At 54.8% G+C, this 20,513-nt stretch overlaps 1 protein-coding gene across 1 annotated transcript in view; it reads left to right on the forward strand.

Annotated features, from left to right (window-relative positions):
• Positions 1–355: 355 nt before the first annotated feature.
• NECAB3 (N-terminal EF-hand calcium binding protein 3) overlaps positions 356–20,513 on the forward strand; it is a 27,850-nt gene continuing 7,692 nt past the window's right edge. The window contains exons 1-5 of the mRNA XM_009318687.1: positions 356–460; positions 4,763–4,841; positions 5,915–6,023; positions 12,999–13,024; positions 13,363–13,460. Of these exons, the coding sequence (XP_009316962.1) occupies positions 356–460; positions 4,763–4,841; positions 5,915–6,023; positions 12,999–13,024; positions 13,363–13,460 (417 nt within the window). The remainder of the gene's footprint in view (positions 461–4,762; positions 4,842–5,914; positions 6,024–12,998; positions 13,025–13,362; positions 13,461–20,513) is intronic.

Consider the following 20,513-nt stretch of genomic DNA (forward strand, 5'->3'; position numbering starts at 1 on the left):
CTTCCCGCCGGCCCCGGCTGAGGAGCCAAGCCCCAGGGACGAGCAGGTGGGCCCTGCTGCTGCTCCAGGCCTGAAGCTGTGAATCAGGGCGTGGGTCGCGATGTCTTAAATCATGCTCAGTGTTGTGTCCTTTTTCTGAATCGTGGGCCTCTGAGTGGCTAGAAATAGCCCACTCCTTATCGAGAGCTGGCTGTCGCGACTGCCGGAGCGGGAGCTGCGTCTGTCTGGCAGGAAAGCTGCAGGAGGTGCCGTGTAGCTGTTAAAAGCCATGGGATCCCACGGGCAGAGCGTGTCCGTTGCCCGCTGCAGCCCCCGTCCCTGCCCGCTCCTAAGGCGCCAGGAGTTGTGGAGGAAGATGGTCTTTGTGCAGGTTGGAGGTCGGCTGGGCATCCCGGCGGCTGTGGGTGGCTTGGGGGAGTTGAAGACGCAGACAGTGGCCGTCTTTGTTTTCACAAGACAGGTCCTGGCACAGTGCCTCCCATCACACCGCGTCCCCTCAAGCCCCGTGGCAAGGGTGCTCCTGTCGAGAGGGAGCTGTGCGCCCTGGGGCCGGGGCTCTGGGAGAGGCAGCGCCTCTCCCCCTGTGGCACCCGGCAGGGCGGGCAGGCAGCTGCATGCCTGGCCATCTCCCAGGGCAAGTGGCACAGCCTTTGTCAGAGCCCACCTCTGCTGTTGGAGCACATCAGAGGTGCTCAACCCCCCTGCTCCTGGCACCTGAATCTCCCTGGTGGGCCACCAGCCCTTGCATTCCCCTGTGTCCGGCACCACTGGGGTCTAAGTCACCCTGTGGCGCCAAGGAGACATGTGAGCAGAGGTGCTGCCCCTGCCTTGCCGCAGGGGCTGGGGAGGAGAAAGCAAGTGAGGGTTAAGGGCAAGGGTTGGTGTGGTCCCCCAGCACCTGGACAGCCCAGGACAGTGCCAACTGTCATCTCCATCCTGTCCTGGTCCGGGTGCTGCCACCCCCTGTGTCTCAGTTCACCCCAGAGGAGGGGAGCAGGAGATCTTGGGCAGCACTTTAGGAAGGTGAATGCCGTGCCTGGTCCTGTCCGTCTGGGAGACCTCCTGGCATCACCAGGGAGCAGCTGGAAAGCGCGGCTCCCTCGGCCGTGGTGGTGCTTGCAGCTTCCAGCGGAGGGTAAGGGTCTCTTTCCTGCCGTGGGGGGATTTCAGACTGCAGGGCTCTCCAGCCAGCATCATTAACCGCACTAATTACTTGGCTGATGAAAGATGGGCTGGAGGGGGGTTGGTGGTGACAGCTGTGTTCCAGCTCAGCTCCTCCGGGCACTCGCTGAGTCCCGCATCTATCCCTCAGGGCGTCATTAAGGCAATTAAAATGGGAAGTGTTAACAGCGCTAGCAGCTGCTTTCCGGGTTCTGGCGGCTTCCCTTCCTCTTCCCCGTGGCTCCTTTTGCTCCTACCTCAGCTCCGGAGCTTGGCAGGGTGAGTTTAATATCTCCGCTTTCGGGTCTGGGCAGTTGGCTGATCGCCACCTGCCCCCTGCTGCAGCGGGACAGGATCCCAGCCTGCCCCTCAGGCAGCGGGAAGGCAGGGCTGCCCACAACAGATCCCAGGTGGCAGCTGGTGCTTCTCCTGGGACCGGAGCCGCCATCTCCCTGGCTACAGATCACCTGCTTTCAGGAGAGGTGAGGAGGAGGAGGGCTTTGCCTGCGATGCTTTGCTGCAGGCACGGTACGAACTGCAGTGCTGCCATCGCAGTTGTTTGTGCAGACATCTCAAATCTCTGGGAGACTCATCCCCCAGGCTGGTGCTCGGGGCTTGCTTACTCCCCTCTCGGTGTACGGGAGGTTCAGAAAAGCTGCTTGGACAGCCCGCCATTTATCACCGGCGTGTGGCTGCAGCACACATTAGCCTGCGGTGGGTCGATGAGCACAGTGTGCCTAGGGCAGCTGTCCCCTCCCCAACAGCTGGCGTGTCCCTGGCTGCGTGTCCAGCAGCCGTGGTTGCTTCCAGCCCTGCAGGCAGGGAGAAGCCCTATAATGTCCCCCCTTCCCAGGGTGGGGGGGTCATCCCCACATAAATGCCGGTTCAGTGCTTCCTCCATCGGTCTCAGCATGTCTGCTGCTGCAGACACCAAGTGAGGCTGCGGCAACTTGGACGCAAGCCCAAGAGGCAGGGGCTAAGGGAAATGCCTCTCTCAGGCTTGAGGCAGTGTCCCTGTGTTTCCGAGGCTGCCAGCCCCACTGAGTGCAAGCGAGGGATTGCCTCTAGGGCCGCTCCAGCAGCCAACAGCCCTGATCCCATTCCCAGCCTGGCTTTGCATCACTTTTCCTTGGCTTTGTCCCAGGGCTGCCATCCACGCCGGGCTCTTGCACCGGGAGCAGCGCTTACCTGCCATCGCCGTGCATGTGCCTGTGCCACGGGGGGAGCGTGGAAGCGGCTCTGTGCTATTTTTGCTTGGCTGGAGTTGGATCCTGCCTCGTGCACAGGAGCCATCGGTGTTTTCCAGTGCGTGCAGCGCTCACTGAGGCACCCTTCTGCTGCCGGGGTCGGCCAAGGATGGGCTCACTGGAGGTGGCGAGGAGCCCCACCATCCCTGGGGGACATGGAGCAGACATGGCCTCACCTCGCAGGGCTCTTGCAGCTCCGCTGCTTGTGCCACATTTATTTATTTTGAGCTTCAGGCAACTGTCGTGTTGTGCAGTGGCAGGACTTTTCTAACACACCGCTGGAGCAGAGGATCCCGTGTGTGAGGGAGAAGTGTCAGCTCTGTTTGCTGAGGTTTATGCTGAATCCAGGATGGGCTCACCCCGGATTGGAGACCTTCTCAGCTCCACGGGATCCCCCCCAAAATTGTGCGCTCCCTCTTAGCCTGCAGACAGACCCTGCTGAGCAAAGCCAGCCTAGGAGTGGGAAATGTTTGACCTCACTTGAATCTGCATTTCTTAAGAGCCTGGGTGACACTTGACTGCCTTTGGGATGAGCTAGCTGGCCTCAGTGACATTTGGAGTTATAGAGATGTTGTTGCATGAGCCACATGTCCCTCTGATGACAGAAAGCTCGCAGGATTAAGCTTTTGCCTTGATGGAAAGTGACACGCCCGAGGCAGGGAGGCGGCAGGGTGGCACAGGCACGGGGGACCCGTTGGTGCTGCCCTTGCCTGCAGGCAGAGCTGCCCCTGCAGCTGGGGAGCCCTGGCATGTGTAACCCTGCAGCCGTGAGACCCCTGGTGCACAAGCGAACTCTTTAGCCTGGAGAACGTTTTGCTTTAAAACCCGGAGAAATCCCCAGCGTGTGGGAGCTGCGGGTTCCTGTCTCAGCTGGTAGCGGTAAAGCTCCAGAGCTCATCCGGTGAGTCCTACGGGGCGTGCAGAGAGCGCCTGCCATGCTTCCCTGCAAGGGAAGCTGCCTGGCCGGCTGGAAGCCCGCGTCCCAGAGGGACGGTTACCTAACGCTGGTCAGCTCAGGGCAGCCTCCGTGCTCCCTGCAGCGGCTCGGGTCAGGAGGAGCTTGCCTTGCTCAGAAGAGCATCCTCCGAGGAGGTGTCCCTGCTCCTGGTTTCAGTCGCAGGGAAGGACGTGGGAGCTCCCTGCTGGGACCAGCATCAGAAAAGCCTCTGCCCAGTTGCAAGTTAGTAGCTTCCTCAGGAGTGAGCAGCAGAGGTTTCTCTGGGCAGCTGTTTCTTTACCTCAAAGCGATTTTTCGGGGACATTTCGGTGGCTAGATGTGGGCTTGTGCCCTCAAAACGCGCAGCAAAGCTGTCAGTGAGCGGTGCAGAAGGGAGCTGGGGGCGGAGGGGGCAGCTGGCAGCGACACGTCTTCCTGCGGCAGGGAGCAGAGCTGGTCCGGGGGTGGTTTTATCAGCGGTCTCTGCTTTGCAGGTGTGTGGAAAAGAACATAACAAAGTCCGCTTTCCCCTTTTCCTGCCCTTTTTCATTCCTGATCTTTCTTCAGACCTTCAGATTTCTTCATCAACCAGGATGATTAAAAAGGATGATTAAAAAGGAGAAAGTTGCTACACACAAAACTTTCTGTCGTCAGCTCTGTTAGGATGTGCCGGCCAAAACCTCGTACTGTTCGGTCTGGCAAGATGTTCCCAGGCTTTGGAAATGATGCTGCTCCTCACTGGAGTCAGCCTCAGACCTTCTGATAATTATTGGTGAAAGAGGAGCCAGGCAGGGATGAGAAGCCCCAGCTTTCTCCTGGGCCACGGACAGAAGTCTCGTGGTTGGGAACCTGCATTGAGAGCCTGAACTGGAGCAGCTGTCCAACTGTGCTCTGTGGCAGAATTAGTTACAGATTAATTAATTCATTAATTATTAATTACAGCGTGTGTGCATGTCGAGGTGTCACAGGAAGGGTTGTTGTGAAGGGTGATTACAAAGTGCAGGACGAGCTGCTCCTCGGTGCAGACAGTTGAAGTGTCAGCGGTGATTCACAAAGTGCTCCCATTACGCCGTGATTTTATGCTTAATGTTCTTTCGTTTAAAGGCTCTGAAAAATTAAACACTTTCCATCACAAGGGTGTAGCAAAGCCCTTTCTACTTCGTCTCCCTCTGTGTTCTTTAAAAGGTGGTCGGTGTGAGTGCTGGGCTCGCTCGGGCGGCGGTGGCTGTGCTGAGAGCTTTGCACATTGGAGACAAGAAATGGTTTTAATCGTTTGAAAAGGCGGATTTCCCTGGAGCAGCCTGTGCAGCGCTGGCCTGCGCAGCCCTGGCAGCAGGAGCTTCTCCGCGGCTCCCCGGGCTCCAGGAGGCAGTTTTCCGTAGTGGCTGTGCCAGGTGTTGCCTGGCTCGCTGTTCAGCCACGCCGCTCTCCCTGCTGCCTCACTAAACCCTGTCGTATTTTTCTCTTGCAGATTTTCCGACGAGCCGACAAGAACGGTGAGTGCTTTGTTCCTGCTGCTGCCTCCCCCTCCCTGCCCGGGTCTGAGCGAAGCAGCACAGCCTGTCCCTGCTGGGAGGTTTGGCTGAAAGAGTGAAGGAGGATAAGGACAAGCAGCTCTCTGGCTGCAAGAAAAATGCTTTTCTGCTTCGCCTGGAGGAGAAGGCACTGGAGTAAAGGGCCTGGCCAGGGGCTGGGGAAGTGGGCTCCCCCAATTCACCATCCATGCGCCATGCAGGACAGAGCCCCTTCCAAGCCCTTCTCCTGCCTGCATGCACACGATCTCTCCTCTGCGCTGCTGGCAGCAAGAAGGGAAGGCAAAGCAAGCTGTGCAGCAGACAGCCTGGAGGCCGTCAGGCTTCTGCTCTGTCCCTTGCAGGATTGATTCAGTCTCTGCGCTCAGCCCAGGGTTTTACAGCTGCCCCTGGTTGGGTGGCCCTGTTCCTGGATGCCCACTGGAGCCCCTGGCGTTTGAGAGTTAGGCTCTGCTACCCGATTTTTAATCTGGCACCCATAAACGAAGAAGTCCAAAATCACAAGTCATTTCTCTGAGCCTTCCCACCTTCTCTTGGGCTCTTCTCCTTCACGGTAGCTTGCAGGCTCCAGGAGCTGCTTTTGTTGCAGATCAAAATGCAGCCCAGGAGCTGAAGTCCTTTACAGAGAGGAAGGAAAAAGCTCTTGAGTCAATGGAGAGATTGTCTTTCCATAAAAACCTGATGCTGTCCTCACTGTGCTGTTTGTAATGGACTCTGTACTTGGACAGTCAGCTTGGACAGTCATCTAAGTACAGAGTGTCTGGATGCATTTCTGAAAACGTTGCAGTGGGGCATTTTGGTAGGGGATGAAATTCCCACCTGAAATTCCAGCAGCAGTGGCCCTGCTTGCCGGCGCTCCTGGGTTTTTGATGGGGACTGGTGGGACATGCTTTCAATGAGATATCTGCTCTAGTTGTTATGCACAACACGCCCAACCATCCCACGCCCCCGGTAGAGAAGCTGCTGGGAGGATCGCTGGGGCCTGTATGCTTCTTTCTGCAGATATATAATTATTCTTCCCTTTTATTTAAATGCAGATGATGGGAAGCTGTCATTTGAGGAGTTCAAGAACTATTTCGCTGATGGGATCCTGAGCTCGGAGGAGCTGTGGGAGTTGTTCAGTGGCATTGACAGGTGTCATTCAGAGTAAGTACCATGGTGGCACAGAGGAGACGAGACGAAGGAGAATATAAAACTGCTTGACTTGTAGATGGAGGACATCTGGAGGCGGGTGCGATAAATAGGGTGAGATAAACCTACCTCTTGTAACACGCAGATGTTAAAACCCATTGAACACCAGCTACGAGCATTGGTGATGAGAGAAGCCAGACATTTTGAGAACAGTCGTTATCAGATTTACTGTAGTTCTGTAAAAGCAAGCATCCATTTAAAAATACATTATGTTAGTTTGAAAAATGTATTCCAGAAATACACAGCTCTGTAACGGAGCAGGTTGTGTGTCTGCAGGAGGAGCATGTGTGGACGATGATCCCTGCTGACACAGGGAACCGCTTTTCACTTATGTAAGAGCTGCTTTCCACCAGAAGTGGGCCTTATGGGTGTGACTGTGAACTTTTAAAAAAAGAAACCCCCAAAGAACAGGAGAAGTAATTGCACGTAGCCCTGGTCTCCTCTTGACTGGTGCTATCTAGACCTGTCTGTTGGGCTCGGCTGGGTTTCTCATCCCAGTCTTTCGGATGTCAGTGTGGCCTTGCTGGGGTCCCTCTGCTCTGCCAGCCGCTGTGAACGAGCGTGTTTTGGCACTGGGAGAAACTGGCCATTGTTAAATCGCATGTCTGGGGGCTGCCTGTTCAAAGGGAGGGGTGCTGCTGGGGGAGAAGGTGGCTGCAGCTTCCTCCCGGTCTCGGGCAGCAGGCTCGGCTCTGGCTCATGCCACTTCCCTGGCACCCCAGGAAGCATCTCCTCCTGATGCCCTGGCCAGGGCAGTGTCTAAGCAGGTCCCCGCCAGGGAGAGGTAACTCGGAGCAGCCTTAGCTGTACACGCTGGTCCCAGGGCTTTGCAGGGAGCCAGGGCAGCGGCACAGAGGGCCTGTGCCATGCCAAGTGCCAACAGCCACCGAATGCCACCGAGCCACTGGCAGGGGATACCCAGCGGTCCCTGGCTGCAAGTTACCACATCATCCACCCAGGATGGGGCGAGTGGGGATCATTAGCTTCTGTCGAGTGTCAGGGTGGTGGGTTTAGCTGATGCTCCCACTTTAGTGATGGGGCAGAGAAGTGGGCTGGTGGGTGCAGGCCCTTGTTCCACTTTTCTTTTAAGCCTGGCTGCCTGTCCTGCCAGTTGGGCTTGTTGGATGTAGGCAGCAGGAGGTGTCTCCTGAAAATACCTCTGCCTCTTTGGGCTGTGATCCCAGGGAGTTAGCAGTGAGCCTCTTTCCTCTGCAAATGCTACTTTCCTCTTGCTCCATTTTGGGGTGACCTTGGAGTCACCCCCCCATACAATACTGCTGGAAAACGTGGGTTGGAGCAAAGCAGAGAGTTTTAACTGTGCCCTTAACTGAACAGTGAAGATCTCCCGGTTTACCATCGCTTTCAGGTTGGGCTGCTTCTGTCTGTCCAGAGCAGAGAAACAGGACTGACTGAAGGGCCCCGTGTGAGCGGGCTGTCTCTGAGAGCCATGCACAGCCCTAGCTGCAGCGGTGCTCTCTATAACTCGTTACCCATAATGACGGTGCGGTAGCTATGACAACGTGGTAGTTGCAGCATTGAGCTGGTGACATCTATTAGCAGGACATGACCATGGGGTCTTTGATCTCTTTCTGCCATGAAGAGCAGAAGAGACCCTGCGGACAGAGCTGGTTTCCAAATTCCTGCGTTCAGTGACTTCAGGCAAACGTAGGAGACGCCCTCCCTCCAGCCCTGCGAGGATGCCCTCGTTTCTGGAAGAGCAGAAGGGAAAGTCCACCCCTGAGGCCATTGCAGGTGTAACTCTTGTTTCTGTCCCCGGCTGGGACATGGTCCATGCACACGTGCACAGGGTCAGTGCATGCGACAGCTTCAGTGTGAGCAGGCGGGAGCGGGATGGGACGTGGGCGGTGGCAGCAGGGAACTGTACATGATTTCTTCAGCTTCATCCCCAGCTCATGGAGGAGGAGGAGGAGGAGGTGGGACCTCCCGGAGGGGGAGCCTGGCACTCAGCTTATTTTCTGTTAAGAGGCATCCTGCCCCCTGCAAACAATGTGGGGCAGCGCTGCGTCTGCCAGAGCGCTCTGATCCTGACCCAGAGCCGCGTGCCTGCTGGGAGGAGGCACTTGGAGAGACAGGCCTGTCCCCAGGGAGGCACGGCCCTGTCTGGCCCCAGGGGCTGCCCAGGGACTTCTGGCCCACTGCACAGCGGCAGGTAATGGAAATTAAGCAGTGTTCAGCATGCTGGGCCTCGTAGAGTTCTCTGTGGCTCTGTGTGTAGAGCTGGACTTTCTGGCATTTGTTTTTGGGGTGCGCAGGGGGACTTGCTCCTTTGTACAACCTCTGGTGTCTTGTAAGGGCTGTGCTGGTGCCCTGCTGTCCCCTTGATGGGGTGGGCCCTCTCCTCCAGGCTTCCTGCTTGCCTTGCACTTGCAGGAACTTAATTTTTTTGAGACCTGGCTGAAGTTTGCTGCCAGATTCAAGAGTTATTACCCAAGATAATACTCAAAGTATTACAAAGGTGGAAAGCAACTGCAAGCTCTGCAAACATATCTGGCGTGCTTCTTTCATGTCCCGTAGCTTTTCTGATGATGGGAAAGTTCCACCCTTAATCCAGTGGGTGGATTTGGCCACAAGGGTGCTGTGTTCATCAGGTCTAGGCTGAAACTTGTGTTTCTTTGTCAGTGCCAGCCTGACCCAAGGAGAGGCAGTAACAGAGACCTTTATACCCAAGCACTCTCCGTGTCTGGGTAATGGAGACACGTCCTGACCCTCACCCATCACTGCGAACCTGCAGCTGCTCCGCTGGGTCCCAAAGCTGACATCTGGGAAGATGAATATTTCAGAGGTCTCATATATTACTTGTTCTCCTTCCAGAGGGCCCATGGCACCACACTCTCCTTTTCTCCCCATCCTTCCCATCCGATCTTCGTTCCACCTCCCATCCACCCGGCACTCAGGTGGGATGCTGTGGCCTGTGTGTCGGGCACCTCTCTTGGGTTCGGTTCAGATTTTACGTTTCCCCACAAGGCTTTTTTTGTTCTGCATTTCTGAAAATTGTTCCATTTTGGCTTTAAAATACCTCCTTGCTCTAATTCATTGACATTTAAAAAGTTACATTGAAACCAAATTCAACTCTTTATTGCAATTTGGTACAGCAGCTAGGTCCACTGTTTCGTTTAGCTTGTCAGAAAGCTCCACGCCAGCTCTCGCACTGGCACCGAACAGAAAGATTCATCTTCCTGCAAAAATGCATTTTCATCCCCTGAAATGTCTGGGTGAGAAGAGACAAATGTTTTTGAAGGGATGAAAAAGTTCCATTGCTGCAGAAGTGCCTTGGGAGACACACGGTGCGGTTTGCTCCCTGGGCAGCCGTGTGACCCTCTGCAGCCCAGCCAGGCGGGATGGCAGCAGATCCCAGGGTCTCACGGGGACAACTTAACGGAGAGTCGGCTACAGAGGGCTTTGGACTGAACGTTGTAGTGTTGCATAGGTTGCATGCCTACTGCTCTTTGCAAGGGACTATGAAACCTGCCCAGGGGAGTGTTGCGTGGGCCTCGCGTGTCTTTCTGTCCTGCATCTGTCAGGAAAATTTAGGAAAATAAGGTCTGGCAAATCCTCCTTTGTATGAGAGCGGTCAGATGGTGGTGGCAGGAATTAGGTACAGACTGCCCGGAGCCTCTGTCTCTCACCTTGAGCCACAAGTGAAAGAGGTGGGAGTGCTGACCTGGTGGTTTTTAAAAACTCTCAGTGGAAATAACCTCAAGCCTCTGGTTCTGTGGAAAAAGGGACTTGTGTGAACTTTCCTCCCCTCTCTTTAGTCAGAGAGTCAGAGCTGCAGCGTCTGCCAGTCTTTGAATGATGGAGAGTGACTGAAACACTCGGTCACACTGGAAAGGTTTGGAAACCAGATCTGTGATGGCAGCAGAGGTTCCCAACATGACAAATGATAAAAATAAAAAAATTCTCATCTGCTTTGCTGAAGCTGATTGCTGTTTTCTTGCATAAATTCCAGATGCATTCTGACAGAATCCCAACAGCATAATGATGACAAGATCCTTCATCATCAGTTCAAGCTTAATTACAGTTAATCAGTGGTTTGAGCACAGTCAAAATACAGCTATTTGGAAATGTGGAGACTCTCAGCATGAGTGCTTTGGAGGCGGAGGATGGCTCTTCTCTTGGAGTGGGAGAGGGGATGGCAGAGAGAGCAGTGGAGCAAAGCCTGCTGCCCCGTTGCAGCCCTGCAAAATGGGTCGGGATTTGATGTACAGGTTCTGTACATCATGATGTACATGAGCTCCTCCTGGTTTCTGGTATGAAGTAGCTTCTGGTAGCATGCAAATGGCACCATCGGTCCTGCAATTTGCTTGCTGCGCTCTGTCCTGCCCCTAACTGTGCCCTGGGGACTGCCGCAGGATGCGGAACATGGGAAGAGGTGGCCGTGCAGGGTTGCTGACGGACCAGGCTGCGTTGGGAAGGGAGCAGATCCTCCCCTGGACAACTCCCAGAGGGCTGATTTTTGCCACAAGATCTTGGCGATGGTTCAGTGTTTAACTGTTCAGTGTTTTAGTGATTGATTAGTTGTTTAGTTGTTTAGTGATTGATTAGATGTTTGTTTTTAAGCAGGAAACAGACAAGATAGAGTTATTAATAATCTCTGGCCTCTCCTTAGACGCCAGAGGGTTGGTGTTGATGGTAGCCCTTTGTCACACGGGTGCCTGCTCACTAGACCTGAGGTGGGGAACTGGGCAGTGGGTTGGGCTGGTGGCCCCTTCTTCTTCCTGGTGAAACCAGTCCCAGCCCCAGGTTCTCACTGGAGCCAGATGCAAACACCTGGGTAATGTATGTATTAGGTGTTTCACTGTGTATTTTGTTGTCTCATGACTACATCCCCTGTTTTGTGAATTTTACCCATCTCTTGGATGGGCACCAGTGGCTGCAGTTATTGCTCTGGGGCACGGGTCTAACAAGCAGTGCCGCAGATGCTGTGGTGCCAAGTCTTTTGTGGCAGTGCAGCAGCAGCGGCTCTGCAGGCTCCAGGCAGCTTTCAGAAATACATGGAAAAATTAAGAAGGAGCAAGACATTTTTCTAATTTAAATTTGTGCTTCAAACCCCAGTCACTCTACCTAGCAGAGCTGTGGTCGGATGCATGGTGCTGCTCAGAGATGGGATCAGCAAAGTTTGATGGAGTGGAGTCAGCAGAAGAAGGGGCTGTGGTTTTGCTGATTATCTGTACTGTGTCTCAAGGGAAACACTTTTTATCCACTTTAAAAACTGTCTGCAGTGCCAGGACAGTGTGCCAGAGCCCTGCGGTAGGTGTTTAAAATAGATGAGCCAAATCACATCCTAAAACTGCCCGTCTCCATTGCCTAAGAAGGTGCCTGATGCAATTAGCTGAACAGAGGGGTCTGCAGTCCCACTGCTGTGGGACTGCAATGATGTCTCACACCAAAATATTTTGATGATTTGAAGCACTGCCTATTATTAAAGTACACTAAGTGGAAGCCCAGCAGAAAGACAGATGCAGAAACCAGCCTTTAATGTTTGGGGGAAAAGCTGTAGGAAGATTTTGCTTAAGTTATTACACCTGTACTTGGCATGGCATTTTGGACACTTCCCACGCTCTCCTCTGATTTTACCTCGGTGCATTTTTGCCCCTTTGCCTTGTGAGCAGTGTCAGCTGGGGGGGGCAGGACGATGCGGCCGTGGTTTGACTTTCCCTGGGTAGCGGCACTGCAGCCGTCCTTGCGCTTGGAGCCCAGCAAACTCCAGGCATCACTGGTTCCTCCACATATGACAGCACTTAAACACTTAAAAACCTCTCTTTCGTGCTCTCTTCCACTTCTCCAATCAGGATTAAAAATGGTGGTAATCATTTAGGGGATTTTGAGACAGCAGAATTTCTTGAGCAGAGGCTGATTTGAGTAAATGATATCCTGGGGCATTTCCCTGCAGGCTCTGCAGGTGATGCTGGGCATTGCAAGCAGCTCTGCCTCTGTGGATTTGGCCACCTGAGCAGATCCAACAGCTTCATGCGAACCCACAGTTCTGCTTGACGTCCCGTCCCGAGAACACGTGGCTGCTTCTGGATGTTTCCTCCTCTCTCTCCACCCCAGCGGCGCCGTTATTAGCAACAGGAGGGACCTGTCCAAGCCCTGCAGGGATGCCAGCATTGATTCTCCAGTGTAGTGCTCTCCGTTACCGAAGAGGGGCGGGCGGCTGGCCCCCGCCTCCAGGTTTCTGGACCCAGATCCCTGCTTTAATGGCCTTCACGGCAGGAACAACCCCTCTCGTGGGCCCTGAAGCCATCCAGCCCCCTGCCCTGGGAGCCTGAAGGCAGCCCCCACATCACCCAGGCTCTGAAGGCAGGGAAGAGGAGGAGCAGCCGGGGGCACCCGTGGGGCAGATGGGAGAGGAGGGTGCCTGGTGTCATGGGGCAGCCACGAGGGAGGACCTGGGCTGAGGTCAAGGGAGACACGAGGAGGGAGCCCTGGCTGAGTGCTTCCCACCTTTGCGGGAAGAGGCTGGGTTGAAGAAGCAGCTTCTGGGACTCGTCAGCTCCAGGGCTCAGAAATGGGGCTGCCAACCCAGCTGGCCAGCCCAGGGCCGTGGGGCGCTGCCTGCCTCCCCTGACCTCCCTCCCAGCCCCATTCTGCTCTCACAGACACTTTCCCAGCACACTCCAGCTCCAGGAGATGTTGGTGGAGCAGGTTTGCTTGCTCCTTCAGCCCCTGAAGCAGAGGAGATGTTCTGCAGCCCTGCCTGGGTGCTGCAGGTGCTGGGCATGGCTTCTGAGCTGCTGGCTCTAAACTTGTGCAGCTTTTTATTTTTCTAGTACAGCTTTTGAAAATAATGGGAGGAGCAGTAAATCCACTGGGGGCTCAAGACAAGCCCTCAACGCCTTGCTCACAACTGTTTCTCCTGAACCAGCCCCACCATCTAACAAGAGCTTGTTTGTCTGTTTCTTGTAGCAATGTGGACACGGAGAAATTGTGTGGTAAGTATTCCTGCCTCAGAGGGCTTTCTCTCTCGAGGGTCTGTGGTGGGGCTTTGTACACGTCTGACCTGGGCAGGGCTAGGCGGTCAAGTGGCACTGACAGCCCCTGTGCCTGAATCCCAGCAGAGAGGGCATCTGTGGTTTCCCTAAGGGGATGGGACGTTTTGTCCCTGGGGATGTGAAAGGACTCTTCTTTTCAGTCCAGGTGGGAGCGTGACTCTGGAGAGGGACACGAATGCCCCCCTGCAGCACTGGGCTGTGTGTGGGAAGCAGCAGGCGCAGGGAGGCAGGGATGGAAGCACTCGGGAAGCTCACCGTGGTCTTCTCTTCTGCTTCAGATTATTTCTCGGCATATCTCGGAGAATATAGGAATGTGCTTTCCGCCCTGGAAGCCCTCAACTCTGCGGTCCTGGCAGCCATGGACAAAACCAAGCTGGTAAGGATGGGCCTGTGGGTGGGCGGCGGGGCAGGCGGGTGCATAACAGAAGCCGTGGGTGATCTTAACTGCTTGCTTAGAGTTAAACTTAGGTGTCAGAGGTAGCAAATGTGGTACCTCCCAGATCAGCGGGGTTGCCTGTGTGTGCTTCGGTTGTCTCCATGCGCAGTGAGTGCCACAGCAGCACAGCCTGCAGCATGCCTGGAGGAGGGGGAGCCGAGCAGGAGGGGGAGAAGGGTAGGGCTAGTGCTTTTGTGCTCTGGAGATGTCTTCGGGCTCTCCTTCCTCATAGGGCTCTGGCAGCGGTTGTTTCAACAGCTCCTTGCAGACCACTTGCAGGGTCCTGCCTGGGGACACTGTTTCTGGGAGCATTGCTGATAACCTATGTGTTGCGTCTCTGAGCCAAAGCAAGGTCTTTTCCACAAAGCAGTGTGGTGCGAAATGGGGACTCTGGGGTCGAGCCTGCTCTGGACTGACCCCAGCAGCTTGTGCTCAGCACAGCCTGTGCTCACAGCCACAAAAATTGGCAGGAGTTGCTGCGGTGGGAAGGCTGCTTTGGGAAACGGCGAGGAGCTTGGGAGAAGGTAGGAAAGGGTGAAGCTCATTGACTCCCAGCCTTGTGCCGAGTTCGTCCCTGCGGTGAATTCTCTCCCTCTCCCTGCAGCTTGTACCGATGGGAGGCAGATCGGAGGCTGCTAATTAGGGCAAGCAGCCTCCTGCTTCGTGAGCTCCCCTGCCTCTGCGTTGGAGGGCAGCGGTCTGCAGTGCGCAGCGTCATGGCCTAAATACAGCCGTGAAAAAGCAGTGGCCAGTACTGGAAGGGACCCTCTTCGGGGACCAGCAGCCCCCTTTTGCATCCGAAATGTATTAAATGGTTTAGCCGTGTGCTTGGGGCTGATGCTGTTTTACAGCCACGGGAAGGGCCGGCCCTTTCTTTCCGTTTGATGTGGCGGTTCGAAGCTCGGTAAGAAGCAGATGAAGGGCATCATCCACGTGCATACTGTCCACTGACGTACCGACCAGGCGGAGAAGCAAAGGGGGACCGGTCCCGCTGTCAGCTTTGCAGACATCAGAGTGGTGTTTGTGCCTCTGTAGTGTCATGATCTTGCTCTCTCTTTGAGTTTCCCTCTGGCCAGATCCAGCCTCAGCAGTGTCTCCCTGTACTGAAATTTCATGCCAGGAGAGGGAATCATTTGAAAATGCACCAGGAGAGGGAATCACTTGAAAATGCATTTTCTCTTTGGTTCAGCTGCTCGGCCCCCTTCACAGTTATTAAATGCAAGTCCAGAGGGAGGTAATGAATCCTCCTCAGAGAGCAATGCTTTATTTCAGTTCTTTTCTGTTTTGTTTTTTTTTTGTAATGAATTTGTATATTCATGTATTTCTCCAAAGGACAACGCAATTACTGTCTGCTTCACGGTGTTGGTATGATGTATTCATTCACTTAATAGTTTCTGGTGCCACAGGTGTTCCCTGGAAAAGAGAAGCAGGTTTTCCCTGTTGAAACAGATTTTTGTGGACTCACTTTTCCACTTGTGTTTGGATCTGCCCAGAGCCAGGGGGCCAGGGCAGCCCGATGTTCACAGCACTGCTGTCACCCGGGCAAGGTCTGCGCTGATCCAGGTGCTCTGATCCCAGCTCTGAGCTCCTGGGTGCCCCGATGCAGATACTGACCCTCCTGGGAATCATCTCCCTGTGCTTCCCTGGTCTGCTGGGTGCTGCGCTGGGGAGAAGGCAGGAGAGGGCAATGCTCCAACCCTGTGGTCAGGGCTCTTGCAGAGTTGTGGGAAATCTGCTGCTGCTAGAGGCTCGCAGGGATGGTAAATACTGCACTCTTACCTGCTGTGACCTGAATATATTCCCGTGTTTGTATTTCCAGAATGGGAATCGATTTTGGGTTATTACAGGATTAGTAGGTTTATTAGGTTGGATTTTAGGCAAAGCTCACACCTCTCTGAGCCAGGGGAGGGGGCAGAGAACAGAGATTTTCCATATTACACATCTGCCCCTCATTTCTGATGATTCAAACACCTCTAATGCCACCTTGGCTGAGGACGGAGAGCCCCAGTTTGGCAGAGACCACCCTCCTGGAAGAGCCAAATGAAACTTCATCCTGGGGAGCTGCTTTTGCTGGAGATGCAGCTGTGCTGTCCGCTGAGCAAACTGGAAGAGACCTGCCCGCCCCAACAGCCCTCACCATAAAGCTGTGCTTCCAGAACAGGGCTGTGGGGTCAACAGATGTTGGGGGATCTTAAGTCCCTGCCCATTTTTCCCCAGGCTATATTTAAGAGAGCTTCGCGTGACTGCCGAGGAGGCAGTGATACCCGGACCAGCTAGAAAAAGAAGAAGGGGATGTCTGACTTGAGCTGGGTCTCACCAGTTGAACCACAGCATCTCTTAGTTAGGGCATGGTCCATCTCCGGTAGTTCCTTACTTCTGCTGCCACAGGATTGCTCACCCCTGCATCCTCCAGGTACTTACCCCACAGCTGTAAAAAGGCTCATGAAAATACGAGCCCACTTTACAAGTAGGAAAACAGACAGAGAGCATGGGCTGCTTTGTTAGCACAACAAAAGCAGAGTCAGGGAGATGTGCTAGGCTCGCTCAGACCATGCCAGGGCGATGAGCTACAGGGAGGAGAGAGAGGGCAATGAGGAAACCAAAGCTCGGAGGGAATAAGCTGTGGCTCTGTGTTTGGGAGCTGTGATTTGAAGCAGTGCCTCCGAAAGCCTTTTTGGTATGGAGGATTCCCACCTCCGCGCCTGCTGTCGCGGTCGCTGCGGGCCAGGGTGCCTGGACTGGATCAATGGCGTGTCTCAGTGGCTGTCTCCTCGCTGGCAGGCTCCTCGATCTGCTGCCTGCCGCGCACCTTGTCGACTGCAGGATAAACACTGCGATAAAGCATGGGAAACGCAAGCCGGATTTGTCCTTCTCGCTGTGTAAGCGACTGTAATTACTGTAGGAAATAGTGCATGTGTGGGCAGCAAACCTGCTCGTGGTCTTTGTTATGGATCCGCAGGTTGGCAGGAGGAAACCAAATCATTAGGCGTTCCTACATTCCCATCCTTCCTCACTGGGTTGGTAGAAACATGGTAAAGAAAAGATGCCTTTTCAAGAAAAGAGGGTTTTTCTCCAAATTCCGTCATTCCCACTTATATTTGTAAAATATAACTGGTGATAGCTATGCTGCAGTATACTAAATATAGCTTATCCTGTGGCTAAACTTTGCATTTGCAATATAATAGCGTCAGAGTGAAGTGAACTGTGGAAATACCTTGGGAAACGGTCTGATATTTCTCACAGGGGACCTGTATGCTAAAATCTTTCCATTCTCCATTTTGCAAACACTGCAAACTAATCTATAAATACATCTCCAAGTCAGGCGCTCTTATTTCTCCTTTGGCAGGAATTATGCGATCACCTATTCCACTCTGTCCCGAGCTTAACTATCATCATAAGAAACTAATAAAACCTCTCAAAAGCAGAATTACAGCAGTTCTTGGCAACTTTGGGATTTTCATCTGGGTCGAAGGAGCTGAAATACTAGTCCATGACCCAAAAGCCTTGTCTCATGCTTGCTGAGTTATTTCCTCTGTGACTCCTTTCCATGAGTCTTTGCTATGAGCAGAAAATTATGTGCTCGGTGAAGACAGAGCACGTTTTTATTGAGCCTCTATTTACAGAGGGGTTGAACTGCGTGGTGCAACACCTGACAAGAGGGTTTTGCTTGTTTGCCCCCAAGTGAGGAGTGCGAGGGGGGCCGGGCAGCTGAACCAAAGACAAGTGTATTTTCAATTGATTCCCTTCCCTGGCATGAAATTTTCCAAGTCGATGCAGAAGGGTGAAACAGCGTTCGGGGCTCTCTTGAGGGATGGTTATTTCCATCCTTCTCTCCGGCGCATTCCCCTGGGTGTGCTGTGTTTGATGAGGTGAGAGACGGGAGGCAGCTGGCTCGTCATGTGCAGTGCTCACACGAAATACTGACGTGTCCGCATGGGATCCTGCTTTGCCCTTGCAAGGTGGGCTGGGGCGTGCTGGGACCAGGAGGGTGGGGACCCCTCTGCACAGTGAGCTTCAGAGCCGAGTCCCCTCCGAGCACGGCGTGCCCTGGGCTGGTAGTTGGGTTTTGAGGCGTGGCACCCCAGGTTGGTGCCTGTGCCTGCGTGTTTGGGGTGCAAGGACTGCACTGGGGTGAGCTGTGGGGCTCAGGGCAGGCTGAACGTGCCCCCCACGGCCCTGACATGGTGTCGGTGGCAGCAGCTGCCTGCCCCTGCGATAAAACTCCAACCATTGACATCATCCACAGAGGACATCAGGATTAAACCATCCTCAGGATGAAAGTTGAGAGGATGGGGAGTGCTGGGAGGCTGGCTTGATGCCGGGGCTCCTCCCAGCACCTGGCCCTTTGAAGGGGAGTGATGCGGCTGGGGGGGAAGCATCCGGCCCCCGTGCAAGGGGAGGCGTCCATATGCCAAGGCTGTGGGGGCCACAGCCAGCCCTGGCGGGGGGCTGGGGAGGATGCATCGGAGATGGGAATGCAGCTCATTAAGCGGGTCCACACGGCTGCGGAGGCTGCTTGCTGTGGGAAGTGCCCTCTGTGCAGAAAGAGGGGTGACAGCGTTTGGATTTGGACCAACTCCCGAAATGAAACAGACTGTGCCCGGCCATGTGGTGGGTGAATAATGTATCCCTTCCGCTGCGCCCCAGTGGGGACTCAGTCAATTAGTATTCTTCACCTTTCTTTCTCAGGCTCGTCGTGGGGAGGTTTGGGTGTTGGTCGTTCCCCTGTAAGCAGGGGATGCGTGTCTGGGCTGGTGGGAGCTGAGCAAGCACAGAGGAGCGGCGCTGGTGGGGATTTTGGTGCCTGCACCCCTTGGGAGTGAGGAGGTGAAGGAGTGAGCAGGGGGAGCGGCAGGGTCCCTGCCTAGGGTCCCCAACCCCGTGCTCTCCATCCTCTGGGGCCGTGGGAAAGGAAGGCTTGTGGGAGCAGGTGGGATGCTTGGCTGGGGAAAGCCCGGAGATGCAGAGCTGGAGCTCAGCTTCCCATGGCCACATCGGATCGGCTTTGCTGCCATCCTCTTCCTCTGGCAGAGAAATGAGGTTCATTTCCAAGCATGGATGAAAACCCACTGGCAGCACAGCCGCTGGGCGGAGGGCTCTGCTCGCCCAAGCTGGTGGGGTGTGTGGGAAGTGGCTGTGGCTGTCCTTTGCCCACTCCAGCACGAGCCCAGGGCAGTGATGAGCATCCTCTCCACTTACCTTCCCCTCCTAGCCAGCTGCAGCTGTGCCAGCAGCCCCAGGCGGACGCAACTCTGGGACGGGGCTGGTGGCTCGGCTGTGGTGCAGATGAACCAGAAAACCATGTGGGGCTCAGGACCCTCCCCGCTGCCCCCCCTCCTCAACAGATTTTTTGACACCAGCATCAGAAGGGTTATGCCCCCATGCTTTTGTGCAGAGCTTCTGGAATTCAGGATCCTCGGTTCTCCTGTGTGTTGGAGAGAAACACAGTAGGAATTGGAGATATTTGACCTGAGTAATGTGGTAGCATTGCTGGACTCTATTTTGGACATGAAAGAGGGAGTTCATGGTGCTCGGGGGGGTGAAAGCAGCCTGGCTTCTAGTCTGTGCCGCAGCCTTGGGGGCGCATGAGGACACCACGGGGAAGGCAGAGGTGACTGGTCCAGTCTGTCTCCTCATCTTGTCAAGGAAAGGGCTTGACCTCTCCTGGTGGATGCTCCTGTGGAGCAACCAGCCCTCCTGCATTATGTGGAGACTCCTTCCTTGACCTCCCACTGCCAGTCCCATCTCTCTTAATCCTCACAGTGATGTCCCGTGGTTTCCGTGTCCCTTGAGGAGCTGGGCACGGGGGCTGGCCATGGGGAAAGGAGTCTGCTATGACAGCTGGGCAGTGCTTCCCAGCTGCTTCCCCCATGCAACCTCTGATCCTTTTCTAATCGTCTGCTAAGCCAAGTCAGTTCACTAAAGCAGCAGCAAAGCCAGGTGCGTGCTTTTCTGCCCGTTCAGTGAGCTGAATCGGCTCCCTGAAGCACCAAATGACCTTTATACCAAAATTACAAAGAGCGAATTCAGTTCCCTGGTTTTCACCAGCTCATCCTCCGTACGCAGTGCTGAGCCGCTTCAGTGCCACGATCAGAAATCACCTCCCATAGTAAAGTTGCTGCAGTGCAGGTGCTGTGTGGACCTTCTTCTCCTCAGTTTGTTCCTCCCACCCCTGTGGCTCCCCGTGGACCTCGGGGGTCCTGCTGCACTGACTGCTGGAAGGAGCTTTCCTGCCTGCTGGAGCAGCTCCCTTCCCCATTCCGGCGGCTGCAGGCAGTGCGTTCAAAAAGGACACCTTTGCTGCAGTGCTCTAGATGTGCACAGCCTCCAGCCTGGAGCGCTGGGGCTCGGCTGTCGACTGGCTATACCCACACAGTTGGCATGTCCTGGTTTCACAGCACAAGCCACGGTTGTGTTGCCAGCCTGATCGGACACATGCTTCTTACTAGAGTGATGGCGGATAGGCACAGAAATAACCCGGAGTGTAAATGAAAAGCAGTTTACTTCTTTCGGAGGGTTTGAATTGACTTCACACTCCTACAGCAGCACAGGAGCTGGCCCTCGGTCACCACCACCGCCGCAGCTCTGCCCTGAGCAAGGCGGTGTTTTGGAGACCCTCTTCCTGCAGCAGGAGCTATGCCCCGCCAGTGGGATGCTTTGAATGCACGGTCGTCGTCTGCCTACTGGAATATCTTGTGGACGTACCCGGCACCATGCTCCTGGTACTTGCCCTTTGACATCCACGCGTGCTGGAAAGATGTGAGCGATGCTGCCATCGAGCCCCCCGCCCAGGCCGCTGTGCCCCTCTCCGGGCTTGCCAGGACCTGAATCTGGCAGCCCGTGCTGTGGAACAGGGCGTTCAACTCTAAGCAGATCCTCTCGGGAAAGCCAGGAAACATCGAGGAGCCCCCTGACAGCACAATGTTACCTACTGTGTCCCTCCTGGCGTGGTCGGGTACTTTCTGGAGGCTCTGCAAGGCCAAGTGGTGGAGC

The sequence above is a fragment of the Pygoscelis adeliae genome, unplaced genomic scaffold (genome assembly GCF_000699105.1).
Source record: "Pygoscelis adeliae isolate BGI_AS28 unplaced genomic scaffold, ASM69910v1 Scaffold72, whole genome shotgun sequence".
In the NCBI taxonomy this organism is placed as follows: Eukaryota; Metazoa; Chordata; class Aves; order Sphenisciformes; family Spheniscidae; genus Pygoscelis; species Pygoscelis adeliae.